Source organism: Sorghum bicolor, chromosome 3 (assembly GCF_000003195.3).
Source record: "Sorghum bicolor cultivar BTx623 chromosome 3, Sorghum_bicolor_NCBIv3, whole genome shotgun sequence".
Classification (NCBI taxonomy): domain Eukaryota; kingdom Viridiplantae; phylum Streptophyta; class Magnoliopsida; order Poales; family Poaceae; genus Sorghum; species Sorghum bicolor.
Window position 1 is genome coordinate 56,855,145 of NC_012872.2, and position 25,094 is coordinate 56,880,238.

Genomic DNA, 25,094 nt, shown 5'->3' on the forward strand with positions numbered 1-25,094 from the left:
AAGGAGCACTGCGAGCGTGTAGCGGGCGGAGGTTGGGAGGAGGGTGGGGAAGATGAGCACAAGGTTACATAAATAATTGGCATGACCCAGAGAAGAGAAGATAGAGGCAACATCGCCGAGCTAGAAACACATATGAGAGGAGGTAGAAAGAGAAGAAGATTGGATAGAGCAGTGAGTTAGGTTAAAAAGATTAATAAAAATAACGTGTAATAGATAAGTTGGACTGGGCCTTTTTTAATATTTCTTTATAACTTTATATAAGTCCATATTTTTCCATCTTTATCTAAAAAATAATAACATATGTAGCAAGTCTAGGTGCTCACCTAAGCTAGGTATGGGAGCCGTACAGATACGTGAAACCCTATAGATACCGCCGCTTTTTCTAACCTTGGCCTGCCACCTGAACTCGTCTGTCGTCTCGCCCGCCGCTCAGGCTCGGACGCTCGGTCCCTCAGCGCAGATCTTCTGCTCCTTCCCCACTCGCTCGGTCCCAGGCATCGGATCGGCTCCCCCTCGGCGGCGTCCAGCGACGGAGGGGCAGTCCCAGGCTCGGCGGCGGCGTCGGCGGCTCCCCCTCCCGCCTCTCGCCAGTCGCCTCGTGCCCTCGCCTCCGTCCTCCGCGCACCGGTCGGCAACCCTGCGTACGCACCTCCTTCTCCCCTCCCGCCTCTGCTGTACCGTGGGAGCCCGGCCAGCTGCCCAGGGTGGCCGGGCCTTGGCTCCGCTGGTGATCGGATCTGAATCTAATTACAGGTGTATATGCCTACTAACTTCTATTGCTTTGCAAAAAATTATTGGGTGTACATGTGTACACCCATGTCCTTTACTGGGTCCGCCCGTGCTTGGATGGAACGGAAGTTTCTATATAGCACGCAAAATCATGTTATTTTCATGGTCACATCACGAACTTTTTGGAAAAAAACCATGCGTGCAAATCCGTTATTGAATATCTGAATGATACAGAGGAGATAGTTGTCCTATCTATGCGTCATGTGAATTCTATTTAGTCTAAAATTCCGTCTCTTAGATGTGTGACCTTTAGAATTTGAAAAGCTCATGTGTGCAAATACCTTATTGAATTATTTAATATCTGAATGATACAGAGGAGATACTTATTCTATCTATGCGTCATGTGAATTCTATTTTAGTCTAAAATCCCATCTTTTAAATTTGTGGCCTTCAGAATTTGATTTAGTCTGAATGATACTTAGGAGGTACTTATCCTATCTATCCATTATTGAAGCTTTTTAGAATGGGATGGATGATGCCCTGCTTACATGATCACGCTTGTTAGGCACCTCTTTAGATGTGTGAAAATGATGTTCGCAAAAAAAAGGTGTGTGAAAATGATTAAGAGTAGCATTGTGTAGAAAATAGTTGTACAGAAGCATACTTTTGCTATGTATTTTATAGATGTATATCATTACAAGCAGCGGTGGAGCTTGGACCTAAACCCAGCAGGGGCCAATCATTAAAGAACAGTACTACTCTGTTATTGTTATCAAGTCAAATGGCTGAAACTAATGGAGTTCACAAAAGTTCAGGGGTGGCCATGACCTAGTTGGCCCGGGAGAAGCTCTGCCACTGATTACGAGAACCACAGAGTGTACACCTTTGTTGCTGGTTCCATCTAGTGACAGTTTGTAGCTAGCTTGTCAAAATCTAGTCACAAGAATTCTGGGTCGACCGGGTCGAGGGACGCGGGTCGACACTCAACAAAAATGTGGTATGAAGAGGGTATATTTCTGCGGTATGAGAACCAAATATTTGGTACATGAACCCAAAGCCTATGGGTCGATGATCCCGGTACGAAGCATGGAGTCTTGTATGTATTGCAGTGGTTGACTTGTTGATTTGGGACATGAGGATCTGTTTTCAATCTCTTGGTTTTGCATTTGACTTGTTGATTACAGTCTAAATTAGGAAACAAATCATATATAGTTTTTTTTGAACTGAATCTCTTTTCCTTTTTTAAGACTATACATTAGGAAACAAATCACAGGATTTTTTTTTCACGAAGGGAAATAGGGAAATGTCCCACCACATGCGACACTAATTTTCTCCTCCAAAAACTAAAAGAAAGTGTGTAACTTGTACAGTCTCATTAGAAAACAAATAGAAGTTAGAGAAGCACATGCTCAATCGACGGGATCCCCTGTCTGCCATTCACGGGAATGAGGTGCGGCGGCTGTCTAGCCCCCGGCGAGCGAGCGACCAGTCACCAGCACAAGCATGGACGGCGGCGCGGCGCCATAGAGCGTGGGGCACCTCTGATTCGGTGCTGCCTCTGTCCTGAATCTTACCGTCGACGGAGATGCCAGTGATGTCACGTCCGGGCCAGCGGCGATGCCAGCGAGTGGAACCTCAAGCCCCATCCATAAGCCTTTGTTCATCTGCATCTCGCCGTCTAGGATTGGTACTCGTCCCTTCTTGAACCCTGCTGCAATGGGGCATCGACCCGTCCATAAATGGGACGTCGACCCATCTCGTACCTGTACCTCGCTTTGAGTTGGCGTAGCTGGTACGCGGTTCGCGGCTTCGTCCCTGAACCCTGTGACTATGGTCAAAATAGGTCCATAGTGCTTTCCCTTTCAAGAGAAGAATAATTCTTTTGCTGGTTGTTAAGCCATTACGAAATAATCCAAGTCACACTTGACAGCTATCTAGTGTTTACTAATATGGTAAAAATATTCAGACATGCGCTGTCCTTGACCAAATTATTAGCTACTAGTTGTAATTCATTAACTAATCTGTTTTTTTAGCCATAAATACAGCAGGGGAAGCCCCCACTGTTGGTATATAAATCAAATAAATAAACTGTACAGAGAGAAAGGGAGAAACGGAAAGGACTACAGTCTACAGGCTGTACAACTGTACAGAAAGAGAGGGAAAGAAGAGAAACAGCAGGAGGGAGTCAGCCTTGTAGTCCTAAAGAGGACAGAAAGGTTGCAGTGATGTTGAGTGAGCAGTACGCGAATTTAGTTAGTTGCAGTGATGTGCACCCTAAAAATTCTGGGTTGTGGGCCTGTTGCTGTTATTAATCTCTTGATGATGACTTAATTTGAAGTGTGCTATGATCCTTGCTTTGCCCTCTTGTTCTTCTGGCCTACTGCTGTTATTAGTCTTAAAATGTTAGAACACTCCCCGTATGAGGAATATCATGTGCTCCGTGTTACAGGTGAACTTCCATTAGCCTATTTTCTGTGCCCACCCTTTAATTTCTGCGATCTGAAACACTGATTTTGTCCACAAAAGCACTTAAACAGCAAGCATTGGTCAGTCTTTTGCTTGCCTAGCTTGCCATTTTAATCCTTAATGTTGTCATATGCATACATGAGAACCCTTCTATAAACACATATGTAAATTCACTTTTAAGCTATTAGGCACCCTCATTTCTTCATACTGAAGCATTTCTTTTGCATACATGTGCTCACTGTTATTAATCAGATGACTAATTGCGATTAGTCATCCTTATTGTAACATGGACCTTGATTAGACCCTTGATCTGATTACCTTGACTAGAAACCTTTTTGTCCTGACTAATGGATGACTAATCATGATTAGTTGTCCAATTAAGCCACTCAGATGAATAGTTTCCCAGCCACCCTCCTCCCCTCCACCAAGGACCACCTGCCGCTGCTGCAGATTGACTGCTTGAGGATGGGCGCGAGGAAGGAGCTCACTTCCTTGTGCCTGCACTCAAGCAGTCAAGCTGCAGTGGCCGCAGGTGGTTCTCAAGCAGCACCAGCCAGGGGTTCATCCTCAACCTCGACTCAACTGTGCTTGGCTGCTTGCTTTGTTTGCCTAAATTTCACGCGCAGACCTTGAACTTGGCAGGGACTGATTCTTTGGTTCGGGAGATATCATTTGTTCACTGTAAAGTGCTAGGCAGGGGTGGAGTGGTTCTTAGCGCCTGATAGCAACTAAACAGGTTACGTGGCAGGTACACACGAGGTAGGTGGGCTAGCAGCTAGCTATTGGCCTTCCATATATTTGGTTGACTGATATCTGTTTGCTGATGTTGTTCTTTTGCTGCATTTATTGGCTGCCAGCACTTTTTTGTGTTGTGCATATCAATTGTTTTTTCTCTCTCTCCGATGACTGCATTCTGTATCTATGTGCCAATTTCCTATTGTGGTAGAACACAAACAATTTTTTTGTTTCATGATTTGTAAATGTAAGCAGACTATCTCACATGGTGATACCTGATAAAGCACTTGCCACATGTCGCAGCTGTCAATGTTCATCTGCCAAAATACCCTCTTGCCACATTTTTTTTTCACAACACATCTGCGGTTGTGAATGAAGCAGCCCCATAGGGGAATGTGACTGGCAGGACATTATTTATGTTCTTTGCTCGTCTCTTATGTTGGAAGCAATACTTGGTTAGGACGTAGGAAATATTTTTTCTGAGTTTTTTTACTTGGAACTATATTGTACAAGGTGTTTGAATAAATGAATATACTTTGTAAGATGTTGTATTTTTAGTTCAATCTTTTTTCTTTATGTGTGTTTATGTGTGTTTATTGCTGTTATTGTAGAGTGACTGCCACGTGTTGGTAACTTGCTGATGCTGTCCTATCAAGAAGTTTTTGATAATGAAGTATTTCTGTTTTTGCTGTTTCCCGAATAGTTGACATGCACCCCCCCCCCCCCCCCTCTCTTTCCCCCTTTTCAGCACATAGCACATGCGCAGCATCTAAGCTTATGCATTTATTTGTGCAGGCTTGATATTTGACTGGGGCACTGGGCAGAGTTTGACAAGTTTCAGCAATGGGGTTTGATAATGAATGTATCTTGAGTATTCAATCCCTTCCTGGTGAATATTTCTGCCCTGTTTGCCGGACACTCGTATATCCCAATGAGGCCCTACAAACTCAATGCACACATCTCTACTGCAAATCCTGCTTGGCGTATGTAGTGGCAACCACACAAGCTTGTCCTTATGATGGATACCTTGTAACAGAAGCTGATTCGAAGGTATGCATATTCAATGAGTTCTTGTATGTGGAGTAATGGCTCTCCTCTTACTATCACATTTGCAATCTACAGCCTCTTATGGAATCAAATAAAACCCTTGCTGAGACTATTGGCAAAGTCGCGGTCTATTGCCTGTATAATAAGAGTGGCTGCCAATGGCATGGAGAGCTATCTGCCTGTATCACACATGGTGCTACTTGTGCATATGGTAACTCTCCTGTTGTTTGCAATCGTTGTGGGACACAAATTGTCCATCGTCAAGTGCAAGAACATGCTCAACTCTGCCATGTATGTCCATCATGTCTTCAGTAACTTCTTATGGATGTCTAGAACTATGCTGTAAGTGACGGTTTCTTTTTACCTTTTTTGTTATTTGCAGGGCTTACAATCTCAAACCCAACAAGCTGATGGTAGTCAGGTGCAGCTAGCAGCGACAACAACTCAGCCAGTCACCCAAGATCCATCACTTGTCTCAGCTGGATCTGCTGCACCTGCAGCTGCAACCCTACCAAAGCCGTCTTCAACTACAGCCACAGGTCTAACAGATTCTGCAACAGCAACCGGAGGGGCAGCTGGTGCAACCACAGCAGCAGTGCCTTCTTCAGCTGCATCTATTCCCGCTTCTCAAACTCCAACAGCTGAGCAGTGGTACCAGCAGCAGCAGCTCCAATTCTCGCAATACTACCAGCAGCAGCACCCTGGATCCAACCCTTACATGCAGCAATATCAACAGTATGACAAATACCAGCAGGTGTATCAGCAATACATGCAACCTCCAATGCAAGTACTGTCCCAAAATGTGGTGCCAGGATCTGCACAACCTGCTTCCTATGTTCAGCCTCAAGTGCAGTCCTCCCAGCTGATGATGCAAGCCCAAAGTCAGCCCCAGGTCCATCCATTGACAAGTCAACCACAGCTTCAGCAGCATCCGGTTCAACCCCAACCCCAAAGTCACCCTCATCTTTCCCATGTTCAAGCACCTGCAGGTCAGTCGCAGCTTCACAAACCAATTCAGTCAGCCCAAGTTCCACAGCTCCAACCAAGTCAAGTTCCTCTCCAACCATCTGGTCTTCAAGTACAAACTGCAACACATCCATCTGCTCCTACTCAAGTTGGTAACCAGCAATTTGCTACTCAAGCAACGGCTCATCAAGTGCAGCCACATGTACAAGCTCAACCTCCGCAGCAGCAGCATATTTTTGCACAGCAACAACATCCACATCTGCAAGCTTTACCTCCACAGCAAAATATTCAACCTCAGATGCAGCTAAACTCTCAAGTTCAGCTCCAGCCTCCACATGTCCAGCAGCAAGCTTACCCACAACTTCAGGCCTATCCTCAACAAACACATATGCGCCCCCAGAATGCTTCATATACACAGCAGCAAACACCACAAGGTGCTCTTTTGCAACCTGCACATGTGTCTCACCAACAAGCACATGTTTCTCATCATCCTGCACCGATGCGTCCTCCATTGCCAGGCCAACAGCCAGCTTTGCAGCCTCAAGGAATCAAACATACAACACAACATGAAAAACATATTGGGTCTCATGCTCAGTGGCCACCAATGTATTCCAACATCCCTTCCCAGGCACCACCACAGGGATTGCCCGCACACTCATCTGTTTCCTCACAATCAGTTCAACCATACCAGCAAGCAATTTCCTCATCACAACAGGTGCATTCCCAACCTGGTCAGCCTTATACACAACAGCATGTTACTGGCAATACTGGACAACACGTTCAAACCTCAGCTGGCAGATCTATAACTCATCTTGCACCAACGCAGCAATTTCAGCATCAACAGCCAGCAGTGCTTAGAACTGAGTCGCCTGCTGCTGTGCACCCTATTGGGCAAGGTTCTTTAGATCTTGAAAAAAATACTTCAAAATCAGGGAAGTCAGAAAATGCAACTAATGCTGCTGTCAGTGAAAATAAAAATAGCGGTACTGAGTCAGCTGTCATGAGACCTACAAAGTCACAATCGGGTGATGAAAACATGAACAGCGAACAGAATGGTTTTGTCAGTGCTAGAAAAGATGCAGGGCAGACTGGGATTGTATTACACGGTTTTGATGGTTCAATTAGGAGGGATGGGAATACTGACCAGGCAGGTAATTCACAGGGTCCAATTGTGCAGGGAGGCAAAGACCATAAGGCTTCAGATGCATCTACTAATCATGAGAAAGGACGATCATTTCAGCAGGCATCACTGCAAAATGCAGGGGCACTGGGCTCTTCTGTGCCCCCAGGTGTGGTACCACAACATCCATCTGGACCAGATAAATTGCTTCCTCAGCATATGATGAATCCTGGTCATAAGCATGGTTTCTCTGAAAATAACCGTCCTCCGTTGCAACAACCATATGGTTTGTTTCATTCTGGAACGATACCAAGGCCATTTGGAGAGAACCAGATTCAGATGCCAATGTCACAGCCTGGGGGTATCAGACCTGGTGATGGTATTCGACCTCATGTGGTTGGCGCATTACCTGGACATCATGGTGCAGTATTGCCTCCTTTTGATCTTGAACGTTTGGGCCAGCCACATCTTCTTGGTAATATTCTGGATCATAAGCAAATACTCCTTTTTTTTTGGTTGTTGCAAGTATGCTGACCTAACTTCCATTTGTCCAGGAATGTTGAACAGCAATGACTTTGGTGGTGAGAGGTTCAACACTTCAGGGGGTGCAGCATATCCTGGAAGACATGATAATATCAAAGACGACCGGAAACATTTTCCGGCGCCAGCCCCCCTGGATGGTCAGGGCTTGCAAAGGGACCCTAGACATTTTGAGAGAGCTTTAGGTAGACCTGATGGTTTCCTTGATTCAGTACCTGGAAGGCCTCCATTTCCAAACCATAGAAGTGCAGGTTTGCATGAGGATTTTCCAAGAAAGCAAAATGCAACTGCCAGTCACCCTGACTTCCTGTCACATGGAGCAGAATTTGATCATCACAGGGCTATTGAAATGCCTAATTTCAGAAACCCAGGTACAGATTTTGAAGCGATATGCATAAATTAATAACTGAAAAAATCAGAATACTTCAATGGCAGCAGGTCTTTTGGTTATATGAATGAAAGCTATGACACTTTGAACCTTAAATTTGCCAATGACGTTCTTCCATTGAGTTTTAATGTTTTCAGGCCCATTTGCTCAAGGGACAAGTGGCGGTCCTGGTGGCCTCCCTAAAAACCAGCTCGGCTCTGGTAACCTTCCTGGGAATTTACAACATTCTTTTGAGGGTCCAGACTTCCGTCCAGCTCCTTTCAATCTTGGTGATTCTTTTCGTTCCACTAGACTACATGCTGGGTGTGGAGAACCCCATGGTAATGACTATTGCATTTAACTGAACCTTCTAGCCATCACTTTGCAGGTGACATGCATCCAGGTGACCGTGACCCTCATCTTGTCGGTGACTATTCTCAGCATGGATTTCCTAAAACTGCAGCACACTTTGGTTTGGTGGGTTATCAGTGCCTTTTTACATGAATTTATTCTTTTTTGTCACAATGCATTAGCACTTCCTATGTATGCTATTATTGTTGCTGATTATGTATTGTTTAGCTACTAAACTTCTGAGTGTTCTTCCATTTAGGGTGGATTCTTGAGAAATGGGAATTCTGGTTGGTGCCGAATATGCATGTTTAACTGTGGGAGCGCAGATAATCTGGATATGCATGTACAAACAAGGGAACATCAGCAATGTGCAATGGACATTGTCCTGAAAATGAAGCAAGATGTTGCAAAGAGGCAAAAACTGTGAGATATAAAATAATTTGATTTTGAATTTCTAAAGTGAAGCATTTTCCTGTTTATAAACTCAGATACTCTGTACTCTGTACTCAGGAATTATGGAGGCCCCAAGTCATTCAACAACAAAAAGGTTTCTGGGAAGGGCCATTTTCGTGGGAATAGACGCTAGTGTTACCTGATTCAGCTTGATATAGTTTTGCAGGTGAGTTCTCTCTGTTCTATTGTGATCCACAAGTAAAGACATTTTGCCCCTACATGGTTCAATTGGTCACTTCCTAATATTTTTCCAGGTTGCTACTGGTGCTTATGGGCGTTTCAAAGGCAATCGAGAATTGAGATCTCTTCAGACATCCTGTTCATGCGGTTCAGCGTATTTGAAGTGGAACTTGTAATGGTCCCAAACTTTTGTTGCCATGTTGATCTGCAGAGTTCACATGACTATGTTTACTTCATGTGTTTTTGCTGAAGTTGTTCTGGAATTGCTTAACATGCTAGTACCCTTCTTCTGTATGTGATAATTTATGAATCCTGTTTCTTTTAACTAGGCTCATGCTTTGTCTAATGGCAACCTAATAATAGACCACACTGAAACTTTTACAATGCGACTTAGGCCTTGTTTAGTTCCAAAAATTTTTGGAAAATGGCCACTGTAGCACTTTCGTTTGTATGTGACAAATATTGTCCAATTATAGACTAACTAGGCTTACAAGATTCATCTCGCAAATTACAGACAAACTGTGTAATTAGTTTTTGTTTTTGTCTATATTTAATGCTCCATGCATATATTCAAAGATTCGATGTGACAGGAAATCTTGAAAAATTTTGGGTTTTTGGGAGGAACTAAACAAGGCCTATAATTGTGTCATCAGACATCCATAACATGGTATTCTTTTGTTGGATTCTTTTGGTAAGGGGCTAATGGAAACATGTTAAAGGTACTTTCAGTGCCTGAAAATTATGCTAGTTTTGCATAGTTTGAATCCAAGAAATCTAAGGGCGTGGTATATAAATAATGTCTTTTTTTACATCACTAAGCCCAATGTGCTTAATCATATATTTTAAAATTATTGAATGCGGATTCCGTGATATGTTCCCATTCAAAACAAGGGAGGACAAAAGTGCTGCATTCCTGATTAAACACATGGGCAGATGGGCTAGAGTTGTTGACATGTCATTGCATGGCAACAACAAAGCCCATCCAAATCAACTAAATAATCTCATTAAAGCGGTTGCCTATTTTGTGCCTGTGAGGGATCCATTAGTGTTAAAGGGTGGCTTGGAAGCCTGGAAGGAAACACAGAGTATGAAGAGGTTGAGTTGGGACATGTATAAGTTGTGCTCAAATATAGAACCAAAGTATAAGTTGTGCTCAAATATAGAAGAAAAAGAAAGCTATCTTGGTTTTCATATGAATACTGGTACGCGCATCATGTATGCAGAGCTTGTTGATACCGATACTGGAGTTGTATTATTCACTTCTAGTTAGTTATTCGAGATAGTAATAGTTTTATTATCATAGGTTTGATGTTCCTACAGGCACTAAATGTTGTGGGTAAAATACTGAAGTTTCTAATTCACTACTGCTGGACAGATGTTCAGTTATGTTTGATGTGATTGTTTGCTTGTTATTTTGCTGATGGTGGCCTTTCTCTAGATGTTTGTTTTAAATCATCTGTCTTTGCTGTTTGTTTGCTAAGCAGAAACTGGAAACTGTAGGATAATTTCCAGCAGAGGGCTCCTGTCATACTTGCATGTTTGCCTAACGATGGTAAGGATGACATGCTTTGATAATGCTGGTAAGGAAAGATAGGTATTGTGCTTTTATCACAATGCACTTCAAACTTTTTGACAGAAGTTTTTCATATATGGATTATGACTAAAGTGCTGAAGCCAATCTGTGGCCTGGCAATTACTTGAACACTAAAGTTTACAGTTTGTATAATTGTGAGGACATTATGAACTGCTATGCTTTTGTTCGTAGGAAACAACATAAGATATAGTTATGTGTAAACTAATGGATTGTGTATGTATATATTCATTCTGGGTAAGGAGTGATATTATGGCGGCTTGGTTGAACTCAATTTATGTGATCGGCAATTGGTTGCCCCATTGTGTGTTTGATCACTTTCCAGCCTTAGTTAGCTGCCTGGTAGCGCTACCCACAGAAGATAACCCCCAATCAAACAAATAAAGCTGGTTTGGCGTAACATGGAATATATTTCTCCCAAACACAGGTTGGCTGGTGTTAGATTTGTTTTATACATTTTTTTGCTTCAATTAGGATCACTTTCATATGACTTTCCTTCACCCTCCTAGTGAAGTGTCAAAATGCTTAGTAATTTGCTAGCTATCTTGCTTAGTGGATTTCTTTTTAGCCAGTTGTTGCTTTTTCACGACACGCCTTCGTTTACCCTGCAACTTGAACAGCTGGAAGCTTGCCCTTTCATACTCTGATACTTAGATAAGTGTGTAGCGACCCTTTATTTTTAGAGTTTCAGGGATAACACCCTGGTCCATTTGCATTGCATCAGGATTAAAAGTCACAATCAGTTGCAGCCCAAACTTGCCATTTTGGTTGGTCAAAACCACCTGCTCATGGATTTTGTCCAAACTACTCACAGGGTTGTCGTTCACATGTGTAACCTCTTCGACATACTAGATTTTTTATAGAACTAGGTAGAAAGGTTATCTAGCAAGATGATAGTATCGTTCAGAACTTGATGCTTTCCACTCTACTACCCTTGCTATTAGTTTGGATACGACCAATCTACACTATAAAAGGCCTCCACATATTTATTCCCTTTTGCTGCATGCACAATTTGGTTGCCTGGTTGCAAATGAATTTGCTACAGATTTATTCCCTCTTCAAAATTACATGACATATTTTACGTTGCTCAACGACAAGAAATCATTCTAAGATGATTTGCACTGCCTATTTATTTTCTTTGATTGGAATGGGGTTGGCTACCATGATGACTTACGAATTGGAATCCCAAACTCTGGGTTCATCTATGGTGGGTAATAATGAAAACATGTAAGTTCCACTCAGTTTTTGACCCATAGACTGATCTGGTATTAATTGCCTGAAGCTGAGGTTAGTAGACTATGCTAAATACAAGCATTTTTGTAGTACATATTCTAAGGATCCAGCCAAAAAGTCTGTTTTCTTGAATCTTGGATTTTTCTCCTATTTAGCTCTGAATGAATTTTAGAATCACTGGTGCTGGTGCCATTTGTCACTAGTGTCAATAGTAAAAGGAAACGAAATGTTGCAGCGTGATAGTATTATACCACTATTATCAATCGGATTGCTGTTACAATAGTAACTTGCAGTGCAGTATATTCAATTTGCTAGTAATTAGCAACTTGGTGACATTATTTGCTGTTTGTGCTTGTCATAATGTAGACGATCTGTGTTTCTTGCCTCTGTTTTCTGTGTTTCTTTGGGATTCTTGTAGATGGTGGATGTGCCTGGGTGCCGACTACTGTTTGAACGAACTGACCACGCCCTCATTTTCTGCCAGCATCGGATGTTTTTGACTGACTCCAGTATGTACTGTTGCTGAGGTTTAAATTGTAAAATTCCCATCCCGTAGTTCGTTCCTTACCAACTAATGCACATGCACCCAAGGTGTAAAAGAAAATTCTTGTAATTTATTCACAAATATTTCTATACAAGTTTGCAGTGTAAATAAATATAACAATGTTCGTTTCAATAGAGTGCACCTACTAATTAATGTACCTGCTCCTTGTAAATAAACTCTTGTATTCGTAAAACTTTTTTTAATAAAAGTTTCAGTGCGAGAAACCGATGTAACATTCAGTGTATGACGACTAATTAACCTACTCGAATGTAAATTATTGTAGTATATTCTTAAGGGCATGGATGAAGTTTCTGGTATTCTTTCAAAATTTCTATATGAAAAATTCTACTTTGTAGCGTTTAGCTATGTTTTTGAGTAATTTTGATGCAATGTCGTGCCCCCGTTTTTTTATCCCTGAAACAGAAGCGACTTGTGTTATTGTATTGGACTTTGGCTTTACTTGCATGTGGACATTGTAACCACTCACTTTGTCCTTGAAACCTGAAAGTCATTCTCACCTGTTGAGGAGTCTTTCAGTGTCAAATTTGATAAGTACTACTCCCTTTATCCTGAATTTGAATTATAAGGTATTTGACTTTTTTGACTCTAAATTTAACCACTTGTATTATTCAAAAAATATACAAATATAGTCAAATTTAAGTTATTCTCGAATAACTTTTATTAATAAATTAAGCCACAACAAAATAAGTGATATTTTATATAAAATTTTAAATAAAACTGAGTGGTCAAACTTGATAACACAAAAGTCAAATGTCTTATAATTTAGGATTGTCTGAGTAATATTTTTATGTGTACTCCCTCCCTATCCGTTTTACCGGATGTTTTGGAGCAAGCGCGGTTGTGGAAATACTCGACGTCCTGGTTCCCAAGGGTGGTTTTTGACCCGAGCATACCTCGCCTAGGATTTGCGCCGCTCGTTTGCATTAGAAGACGCCTGCTCGCATCTCCAGGCATTAAACGCCAATGCTGGCATGCTGCTCCGCTCGTATAAGTCGTAACGCCTCTCGCACACGCTCGCTCGTGCCCTCGCTTTACGCTCGCTCGCCGCAGGATGGACGCTGCTCGCCGCTTGCCTCACGTCCCGCGCGCTCTGTTGCCGCAGTCCAGTTGCGTCTTGCGCTGGCCATCGCCGCAGCTTCACGTTTCGCTCGTGCCCACCGCTCGCCTCACGTCCTGCGCTTGCCGTCGCAGCAGTCCGGTTGCGTCTCGCGCTCGCCATCGCCGCAGCTTCGCATTTCGCGCTCACCATTGCCACAACCTCGCCGTTCCATGGAGATGGACATGGTGCCATCGCCGCTGGTGGTCATCGAGCCGGAGTCAGAGGCGCTTGCCGCCGAAGACGTCGAGGCGGACTCGCAGGAGCCAGATGAGGTGGTGCCGGAGTCGCAGATGCCGCCGGACTCCATCACACTGTCGTTGCCGGACTCCGTCGATATGGTGCCGGACTTCGACGAGATGGTGCCGAACTCCGTCGACGCTGTCCCTGATTCCTTGCCACCGGGGGCGTTTGTATGTGGTTCGTGTGGGGACGTCCATGAGGATCGCGAAGCGTGGAACCGGCGCCACTCGCGGCTGTATTCATGCGGTCTTTGTGGTCTGATCCGTGAGGATTACGCCATGAGCGCCGTGCTCGGCCTCGTGGACAAGACCATAGTGACGACCCTGGCTAACTGCGAGCGTTGTTCTGATCCTCCATCGGAGGCATGTCGAGGTTGAACGCAGCGACGTTGTGCTCATCGAGGTTGAACGCAGCGATGTGGTGCTCGTCGAGGTCGAACGCAGCGGCGTCATCGAGGTCGAACGCAGCGTCGTTGTGCTCGTCGAGGTGGAACTCAGCGATGTGGTGCTCGTCGAGGTTGAACGCAGCGGCGTTGTCGAGGTCGAATGCCGTTGTCGAGGTCGAATGCAGCGGCATTGTGCTCGTCGAGGTCGAACGTAGCGCCGTTGTCGAGGTCGAACGCAGCGGCATTGTGCTCGTCGACGTCGAACACAGCGGCGTCGTCTTTATCTTCAGCGATGGTCTCGTTAAGATCCAAACCAGACCTCCAAGCAGCCATGCTAAGCTACACCGCTACCGGTTTTATTAATCTTTTCCTGTATCTCTAGCGTCAAATTCACGAGTGTGATGTCGAGAAAAATGAAAGGACGTCGAACACAGCGGCGTCGTCTTTATCTTCAGCGATGGTCTCGTTAAGATCCAAACCAGACCTCCAAGCAGCCATGCTAAGCTACACCGCTACCGGTTTTATTAATCTTTTCCTGTATCTCTAGCGTCAAATTCACGAGTGTGATGTCGAGAAAAATGAAAGGCACGAGCGCCAGACCAGAGAAATGAGCGCTCAGGGTCGAACCCTCGACCTTGTCCCTCAGGCCTTGGAGCCTTGGCCAAATGAGCTACGTTAGTTTGCTAAACAAGATGCACCATCAGCTTTATTTAATAAGGCAAAACAGGAAAGCTAACCCATAGTTAATAACATCTTAGTAATCACACTCATATCCTAAACGTCATATAAAACTGATATGGAGGGAGTAAGTAGTACCGTTATATATATAATGAAACATATTTCACAATAAAAAGTATTTGGAGATACTAATGTTGCTATTAATTTTTATAAATAAGTCAAAATTTATTTTAAACTTGGGATGGTATTCTTTTTAGAACGGAGGAAGTATTAGCGTTTTTTTCTTACATTGGTTCGTAAATACAAGAAAATTTTATGACAATTATTCTTTTAAATACTTTATGGATATTTTTTTTGGACTGACATTAATATTTGTTTTGTGAAACATAGAGAATAATATTTTTTTTTACTAAACTACCCTCGTTTATGAACGAAGGAAACTTTTTGGGTCACTGTTGATTACATATACCCTCGTACGACATGACGAGCATACAGTGATGCAAATGAGATATGAAGTAGACAGAACGATTCGAAATGTTCATTTCCCGGGGAATGACCCCCTAGGAATGATTCTCGCTGGATTTGATACTAAAATTTGTATAAGCTCTCCATGACTAGAATAGTTCCTTGGCAGGATTCGCTCTAACCGAGGGGAGCCTTACACATACATGAATTCCATATGTAAACTCTACTATGTGACTAGTTGCATAGAATGTGAACGTTGTGTCCCCATAACTAGGGTCTATGAGCCCATTACCTTACCGTCGGTGTTAGGGTTCGAGGTTAGGGGATCTACTCATCGGTAGCTATAGAGGGGGGTTTAGAGTGGTGGTGGTGACATGGACACACGATGGTGGTGGCGGTTGAGATGGTGTCAGGGTGAAGCGGCCAAGGCACCGTCCACCAGGGCAGTGGGAGACAGTGGCGGGTGGGGCTAGCGGTAGGAGCATCGCAACGAAGTAGTCATCAGCTACCCTGTGATAGGGGACGACGAGATAGAGTGGGCGGCAAAAGGAGGTTGGTGGCGTGGTGCAGTGATGAGAGCCGCCGGTCGCTGTTAGTGGAAGTGTGAGGGAGGGGGTAGTGGCAGAGGTGTAACATCCCAAAAATTCACATTCAAAAATCACTCGCATTAAAAATTATTTTCAAAATATATTTCAAAAACTATAAAATAATTTGAGCTCTATAGTATCTCCATCTAATCCATCCATATTTTTCGCACACAAATAACAACGAGTACCAGCAAGCTTACATGCAAGAAAACATAGCAGTGCACACACACGAATATATATCTCATGCATGCATGCATGCAGGACGAGCATGCACCGTCCATTTGTATGCACCTGCATGCAAGGACACGGTGATTAGGCACCGTCCATTTGCATGCATCGTGCATGCAAATTAGGCACCGACCATGCGCTACAGTAGCATTTTTAATGGCACGCAGCTGAGCGCTTTGGCCTATAAAAGCCAGCCTCGGGTGCTCACTCTCACCACCCGAGAAACACGTTCACTCACTCGCTCACTCACTCTCACTTCGCGTATACCGTATACGGCCATACGCACAAGCCGAGCTCGACTGTCGTCGCAAGACGAGGTGAGCAGCTCATGAGCATCTCCTTGCTCTTCTCTGTCTTTCTGTAGTATTTTTCTATATTTTCCTTGTATTTGTCTGTACCGATTCACTGCCAAGAACTCCACGAATAAAACCATGACATACAGAAGAGCTCTAATGACCCCTGCTAATTTCTCTCTAACCATGCATGCGTGGGTCATAAGCATTAACTCCACCAAATAGTACATGCATGCATGCACTACCAGCCAAACAAATGCCCACGTGAAGCATGCATTCCTTAATCATCGTTAGCCTTTTTCGCATGATTAAAGTCCGGCCATTTTACAAATGCCACATGCTAACTCTGATTTTAATAATTCTTTTTCCTAAATTCATCTAAAATCATGATCTACCTCCCATATTAATTTCATGATTTTTGGAGCTCATTTGAATTTATATGATTATTTATCTGTGCTTGTTGTTTGTGTCGGTCGTCGCGTATTTTAGTTGACGGAGTGAACGAGCCGGAAAACGAGAACGTTGGAGACGAGTACCGCGAGTTTGACGCCGAGGACCCGGACTGTCAGCAAGAGTTTGCTGAGGACGCTGACGGAGGCAAGTCCAACCGATCCCCTTTGATGCATATTGATCCTATTTTTAAACACAACCCGTAGAAGCCGTTTTAAATATTGCATGTACGATATATGTACGAAGTATTTTTGCTGCTTAGTTAAAACCTGTTGAATAGCCATCCTTGAATTGATATTACCCGGTAATTGTCTTGTTCGAACCTAGGAACAAATAATATGCTATGACAGAAATATTATTATTTAGTATGCTTAGGACTTGTTACTCATCCTGGATACTCATCGCTATATTTTTTCTAAATATAATGATTTTAAAAGTAAAAGGTGTGAGTGGTGAAAATAAATTGTGGGTATTGTGAAAGGGTTAATGAACAAGTTACAGATGTGATTACTATGGAGATGGGGCGGATGGGATCTCTTTTGGGGATGCCCTGGTGTTGTGGCTTATACCTTGCGGGGTTAAGCGTGAAGATATCCGCCTTGTCTCGATTAAGGACTGAGTTGATGATTCATCTTGCCTAACTCATTTATCGTACAACCACTTGCCTTGCATGGGAAAGGCTTAGTCTAAATCCCTCTAGTTAGTATGGCAACCACCTGGAGGCAGGTGTGCAACGGGACACTAAGTGATGTATGTGAAATTATGGAAGTATATGAAAAGAGCTTTGTGAATTATTGTGGTATCATGAGATGTGGCCTTAGTGTTCCTATGGTGAGCGCCATTACTTAGCTATGGAGGGTAATGACTTTGATGGATCTGTGCTTGCACGACGGTGTAGGTTATGGTATCCTACTTGTGGGAAAAGTGTACAACCTCTGCAGAGTGTAAATCTATCTGGATAGCCGTGTCCGCGGTCTCGGACGGGTTATGGTTTGGTTTCAACAACTAGATTGGTTGGTATGAGTGAAAACATGTGAGAGAGTGTGATTTTGGAAATAAATGGTTGACTGCTATTGTGTTGTGGGAACAAGGGTTCAACAACACTTAAAATTGTGATCAAACTCCCATTTTCAGAAATACTATCATATGTGGAAAAAGAGGTCTTTTGCAACATTATTTGTGAAATAAAACCTTGCTTGTGTAAAAAGATAGCTTTATGCAAATAAAACTAAGCCTCATCCTTGATTTATCCATATGTATATATATTGTTATCCCCTCCCGCAGGGTAAGGTTGGATTTGCTGAGTATTTTGTACTCACCCTTGCTTTATTAAACAGAGGAAGATCCGAACTTCGATCCCGAAGTGGCGTTCGAGTAAGATCGTGTCTGCACCCAACTAAGCCTGTGGCATTGGGACTCGTCAGATGTTCGATGGCGATATCGTTTGTTTCTGTATCCTTTGGACCTATGTTATATTTTGGTGTCTTATTATTATAGCGTGCCTTCATTGTCCACGCTTATCAAGACTACTGCGCTGAAACTTATCTGATGTAATAAATGTGTTACTAGCCTCCTGGGACTAGTATTGTATCACATTTGAGTTCCTGGTTTACCAGAGGCGCTTCAGGTGGTATCAGAGCCGTAGTTGGCTGTAGGACGCGACCTTAGGCTTTTCTGGACCAGTATTTTACTAAAGAAACATATTTTACAAAAGTTCTTACCCTCTTCCCTCTATTTGAAAAAAATATTTACTCTCATCTATGTCTCTCAGATGGCAGAAGGAGTTTGGACCAGCAGTTACTGTCTAAGTGTAGAAGGCTTTCCCAAGCTCTTGTATGCTACCATGCAGAAACTTGGAATCAAGGATCGCCCAGAATATGAAGGCAGAGAATATGAAGAACATGAGACCGAGCGTTGTGAAGTTACCGTCTATATTGGGAAAAGTGAGGACTTCCCTAACATAGCTGAAGCTTGGAGTATGACTGCGACCGGATTTCGGTTTGCAGATACATATCAAGCCGTCGCCCGCAAAGCCTTGAGATACCTATGCCAGATCTACGAGAAGCCCATCACCCGTACACCCATGAGGTTCTTTCCACCCGACGAAAAAGATCGACCAGTTTAGAGGACCCGTATGGAGCTCTTGCAAGGACGCTACTCACTTGAAGATGACCCAACTGTGGTATTCATGACCACATACCTTCTTGCTCTAGATAAGCAATATGATGAGCAGGCCTCAGAGTTAAGGAAGTGCATCCATCGTGCGGAGGAAGCTGAGATCATAGTTAGAAAGCTCCATGTGCAGCTCGCAGAAGCTCAGGCCCAAGCAGCTGCAGCCGAGAGTCGTGAAACTACCATTGCTGAAGTCTTGAAGGCAGCTGAAGACCGCCATGCTCAGGAGTTGAAGGATGCCTACCTTATCACCAGGATCAAAAGAAGGATGTTAGCAGAGGAAGACCAAGAGCCCATAGTCCTAAAAGGTATCCCAATCATGTCCCTAGAAACCAAAAGAAAGATGGACATAGAAGGGCCATCAGCTCCCCCACCCACAGAAGCCTCTCATGAAGCTTTAAGTTGGAGCCCAGCAAGGAAGAAGGATTTCCCCTCCTCACCCAGCCACCACCAAAAGAAGACGGTGACCCACCTCTTAGTCCAAAAGAAGAACCACAGATGCCAGAAGCATGATCCACCTCAACACCAAGGGAATGAAGCCATTCCGTCCAAAGAAGTTGAAGATTAGTATCACCTAGTTCCTCCTTTTTGTTTTGGGGAAGTGAAGTTTACTTCACTTTTGTTCAACCCCAAAGTAGATGAACCGTATTGTAGTACGCTTATTTCCTCCATTACTATGTTGTAAACCGCCCTCTTATTCAAAATATATATTTGTGCTTGTTGGTTGTGCTAAATAATTGAGTGCTCTATGTTGTTCCCTTACGGGATAGCAAGTCTTAAAACTTGCACCTTTTTAAAATATAACGCCTTAACAAAAAAAACAACATCACTCAATAGATCTAACCCTTATCTAATGCTTTCTCGTCTTAACCAACAGATGCCTCCCAAACCAGCCACCCGCTCTCAACCAAGTGGTCGTGCAGCTAGTAGACAAAGCCAAAATCCAAATGGAAGTCAAGCCAATGCAAATGTTGATGGTATTCATGAAGATGAAGTGAGTCAGACTAGGAACCATAATGAAGGAGATGACTTGCCCCCTCCACCAGCAATTGACTTAGCACAAGTCATGGCAACTCAGACTCGCCTTCTAGAGACCTTGGCTCAAGGCATGAACCGCCCCAGGAACAACCGTGGAGCCGGAGTCCAAGACAAGATGACTGAGTTCATGAGGCTTAAGCCACCCACTTTTACTGGCTCTGACAACCCCATAGAAGCAGATGATTGGCTTAAGGTGATTGAAAGGAAGTTGGACACAATCCACTGTGATGGAAGGGATAGAGTTCTGCTAGCATCTCACCAGCTGACAGGAATTGCCCTTTCTTGGTGGGAAGCCTATAGTGGAGCTGTGGACAATGCAAACACTATCACATGGGAAGAATTTGTGGATGAATTCCGCTGGTACCACATTCCAGATGGAATCATGAAGCTGAAGGCTGATGAATTTCGCAACTTGAAGCAAGGAAATAAAACTCTGAGTGAATACATCTTCCAATTCACTGAGTTGTCTCGCTATGCCCCAGAATTGGTCAACACTGATGCCAAGAAGCATACAAAGTTCATAGAAGGATTGACCTGTGAGCTTAGAACCCTCATGACCCCACTGATCTATCCAGACTTCAACACTTTGATGAACAGGACCATTCTGACTGATGTGGCCAAGACTGAAGAAAGGAAGGAAAACAAGCGCAAGTTTCTGGAGCGCAAGGTTCAAGATGGTGCTAGATCCCAGAGGCTGAAAACCTTTAGCCAACCAAGCCAGCGGACTCAAGCCCCAATGCAGTTTCGCTCTCCTGCTAGTGTCTCTAATAACCAAATGCAGTCATCATATCGGCCTAAGACAACCTATCAGAATCAAGCTTATGGCAAGACTCAACAGAACAACACTAGTCAAGTCACAAACAATGTTAGGACTTGCTTTAATTGCCATGAGACTGGACACTACATTGCCAACTGTCCCTACAAGAACAACCCACCAGCAGTGTCCACTCAGTCCCACACCGTTAATGGACCAAGACCTGCAGTGTCTGGAGTCAACCGTGGTTTCCCTCGCAACAATAGCAACACCAACAATAATAGCCAGATGATGAAGCAACCTCAACAATCCTATGGTAGAGCCCGTGTCAACCATATTCATGCTCAGGATGCTCAGACTGCTTCAGGAGTGGTACTTGGTGAGTTCTTAGTCGATTCAGTACTTGCAACAGTATTATTTGATTCAGGAGCATCACATTCATTCATATCATCAAGTTTTGTTGAGAAGCATCAAATACCCACAGTACTACTAAAGTTACCCCTAATAACTCGAACACCTGGGTCTGACATCAAATGTCATCTAGGTTGTTCAAATGTAAGGATCATTCTAAGTGGGGTAGTTTTCTTAGCGGACTTAGTAATGCTCAAGTCCAAAGGAATAGATGTTATCCTTGGAATGGATTGGTTAACCAGACACAATGGAATTATTAGTTTTGCAACCAAAGAAGTATCATTAGTTAACCATGAAGGGATTAAAGTGAAATGCCAAACCCGAGGGTCTAAAGTTAATCCAATGGTCTTCAATTTGGATGCAAGGACCATAGAGGAAGTACCAATAGTGCAAGAATACCCTGATGTATTCCCTGAGGAACTACCTGGAATGCCACCAGACAGGGATATAGAGTTCATCATTGATCTTATCCCTGGGACTGCCCCCATAGCCAAGAGACCTTACAGAATGGCTCCGATAGAGTTAGCTGAACTAAAAGAGCAGCTAAGAGAATTGCAGCAGAAAGGTTATATTAGACCTAGTTCTTCACCATGGGGAGCCCTAGTCTTGTTTGTGAAGAAGAAAGATGGAAGTATGAGGATGTGTGTGGATTATAGGTCTCTAAATGAAGTCACCATCAAGAATAAGTATCCCCTACCAAGGATAGATGATCTTTTTGATCAGCTTAAAGGAGCCAAGTATTTCTCTAAGATCGATTTGAGATCAGGTTATCACCAACTCAAGATCAAGAATAGTGATGTCCCCAAGACAGCCTTTGTAACCAGATATGGACAATATGAGTTTACAGTGATGTCTTTTGGGTTAACCAATGCCCCTGCCTATTTCATGAACCTCATGAATAAGGTATTCATGGAAGAGTTAGATAAGTTTGTTGTGGTCTTCATTGATGATATACTTATCTACTCTAAGAGTGCTGAAGAACATGGGCAACACTTGAGAGTAGTGTTGGAAAAGCTAAGAAGACACAAGTTGTATGCTAAATTCAGCAAGTGTGAATTTTGGCTTGAGAAGGTTGCATTTCTAGGCCACATCTTGACAGCTGAAGGAGTTGCAGTTGACCCTGAGAAAGTAGAAGCTGTCTCCCATTGGCAGCAACCCACCAATGTGAGTGAGGTTAGAAGTTTTCTTGGATTAGCTGGATACTATCGAAGGTTTATAGAAGGATTTTTCAAGATAGCCAGACCCATGACAGAGCTTCTTAGGAAGGATAAGAAATTCACTTGGACAGAATCATGTGAGAGTTTCTAAGAGTTGAAGAAGAGACTGACAACAGCACCAATGTTAACTTTACCAGACATTCACCAAGATTTCATCATATACTGTGATGCCTCAAGACAGGTTTAGGATGTGTTCTCATGCAAGGAGGAAAAGTGGTTGCTTATGCATCCCGTCAGCTTAGACCTCATGAGCAAAATTACCCTACCCATGATTTGGAGTTAGCAGCGATAGTACATGCTCTCAAGATTTGGAGACACTACCTCATTGGAAACAAGTGTGAAATCTACACTGATCACAAGAGTTTGAAGTACATCTTCACACAGTCAGACTTGAACCTAAGGCAAAGAAGATGGTTAGAATTAATCAAGGACTATAACCTTGAGATTCATTACCACCCAGAAAAGGCCAACGTGGTAGCAGATGCCCTAAGCAGAAGGTCATATGGTCAGCAGCTGGTGCCTAAGAACACTCACCTACAAGAAGAGATAGCACAGTTGAATATGCATATAGTACGCCAACCTCAAAATGGCAGTCTGATGGTGCAGCCAACTCTTGTGGAAGAAATCAAACAGACACAACATAAGGATAAGGATCTGATGAAGATTCGTGAGCAAACTGGAGAAAATAAAGCTCCATACTTTAGAGTGGATAACAAAAGAGTATTGTGGTATAAAAATAGGATTTGTGTGCCCAAAGAGGGTAAGTTTCAAGAATTAATCCTTGATGAAGCTCATAACTCAGCTTATTCTATCCACCCTGGTGCCACCAAGATGTACATGGACTTAAAAGAAAGATATTGGTGGAATGACATGAAAGCTGATGTGGCACGATTTGTTGCACAATGTGATGTATGCCAAAGGGTTAAAGCAGAGCATCAGAAACCAGCAGGCTTGCTCCAGCCATTGCCTATTCCTGTTTGGAAATGGGATGAGATAGGCATGGATTTTGTGAATGGATTATCCAAAACTCTGAAAGGAAATGATTCAATATGGGTAATAGTGGACCGCCTTACCAAGGTTGCTCACTTCATACCTGTACGCACCAAATATAGTGGAGACAAGTTAGCCCAGCTATATGTGGATAACAAAGTCAAATTGCATGGTGTGCCAAGTAGGATTGTATCTGACCGAGGTACCCAATTTACCTCTAAGTTCTGGAAAAGTTTTCATGAAGCTATGGGAACCAAGCTAGATTTTAGCTCAGCTTATCATCCTCAAACAGATGGTCAGACTGAAAGAATAAATCAGATTATGGAAGATATGCTAAGAGCATGTGTGCTCACGTATGGTAAAGATTGGGAGAAAAGCCTAACTTATGCAGAGTTCTCCTATAATAACAGTTACCAAGCTAGTTTGGGCATGTCACCTTTTGAGGCCCTGTATGGAAGAAAATGTAGAACCCCATTGATGTGGTCAGAAGTTGGAGAACGAACCTTGCTTGGACCAGCCCTTATAAAAGAAGCAGAAGATCGTGTAGCTGAAATCAGAGAAAAATTGAAAGAGGCACAATCACGTCAAAAGAGCTATTCTGATAAAAGAAGGCGAGAGTTAAGTTTTGCAGTTGGAGATTTTGTGTATGTCAAAGTCTCTCCTATTCGAGGAACTCGAAGGTTCCAAGTTAGAGGCAAGCTAGCACCTCGGTATATTGGACTATATCAAGTATTACAGAGGATTGGAGCTGTAGCCTATCGTGTTCGGCTACCTGAAGAAATGTCAGATATACACAATGTGTTTCATGTCTCCCAATTGAAGAAATGTCTCAGAGTACCAGAGGAACCAATATCGCCAGATACAGTTGATTTACAAGATGACCTAAGATATCAAGAAGTGCCAATAAAAATCCTAGATACAGTCACCAAGCAAACTCGAACGACAACAGTCCGAATTTGTCGTGTTCAATGGAGTAGACACACTGAAGCAGAAGCAACATGGGAAAGAGAAGATGCCCTGAGAAAAGAGTTTCCCCATCTATTTAGGACCCAGCCGAATCTCGAGGACGAGATTCCTTTTAAGTGGGGTAGGTTTGTAACATCCCAAAAATTCACATTCAAAAATCACTCGCATTAAAAAATATTTTTAAAATATATTTCAAAAACTATAAAATAATTTGAGCTCTATAGTATCTCCATCTAATCCATCCATATTTTTCGCACACAAATAACAACGAGTACCAGCAAGTTTACATGCAAGAAAACATAGCAGTGCACACACACGAATATATATCTCATGCATGCATGCAGGACGAGCATGCACCGTCTATTTGCATGCACTTGCATGCAAAGACACGGTGATTAGGCACCGTCCATTTGCATGCATCGTGCATGCAAATTAGGCACCGACCATGCGCTACAGTAGCATTTTTAATGGCACGCAGCTGAGCGCTTTGGCCTATAAAAGCCAGCCTCGGGTGCTCACTCTCACCACCCGAGAAACACGTTCACTCGCTCACTCACTCTCACTTCACGTATACCGTATACGGCCATACGCACAAGCCGAGCTCCACTGTCGTCGCAAGACGAGGTGAGCAGCTCATGAACATCTCCTTGCTCTTCTCTGTCTTTCTGTAGTATTTTTCTGTATTTTTCCTTGTATTTGTCTGTACCAATTCACTGCCAAGAACTCCACGAATAAAACCATGACATACAGAAGAGCTCTAATGACCCCTGCTAATTTC

The 25,094-nt window shown here is 43.2% G+C and overlaps 1 protein-coding gene across 7 annotated transcripts; it reads left to right on the top strand.

The window, feature by feature from the left end:
• LOC8084876 (chromatin modification-related protein eaf-1) lies at positions 379-12,688 on the top strand. Of its 7 annotated transcripts, none has more exons than XR_002450716.1 (12): positions 379-641; positions 4,726-4,980; positions 5,053-5,268; positions 5,360-7,538; positions 7,618-7,974; positions 8,129-8,260; positions 8,359-8,447; positions 8,581-8,744; positions 8,832-8,940; positions 9,029-9,126; positions 10,439-10,534; positions 12,263-12,688. XR_002450716.1 is itself a non-coding variant. In XM_021455179.1 (10 exons), exons 2-9 carry the CDS (start codon positions 4,774-4,776, stop codon positions 8,905-8,907), a joined length of 3,420 nt encoding a protein of 1,139 aa, XP_021310854.1. In that variant the 5' UTR covers positions 379-641; positions 4,726-4,773; the 3' UTR covers positions 8,908-8,940; positions 9,029-9,286. The 7 variants fall into 7 exon arrangements, 1 of the variants encoding a protein (XP_021310854.1); XR_002450717.1 differs by having other exon boundaries at positions 10,439-10,506; XR_002450713.1 differs by having other exon boundaries at positions 379-753; positions 10,439-12,688.

Excerpts from the sequence above, each read along its gene's own strand:
- LOC8084876 (XM_021455179.1), top strand. The coding sequence starts at position 4,774 with ATGGGGTTTGATAATGAATGTATCTTGAGTATTCAATCCCTTCCTGGT. Across the intron at positions 7,975-8,128 it reads GCCTAATTTCAGAAACCCAG|GCCCATTTGCTCAAGGGACA; the intron begins GTACAGATTTTG and ends TAATGTTTTCAG. Across the intron at positions 8,745-8,831 it reads GTTGCAAAGAGGCAAAAACT|GAATTATGGAGGCCCCAAGT; the intron begins GTGAGATATAAA and ends CTCTGTACTCAG.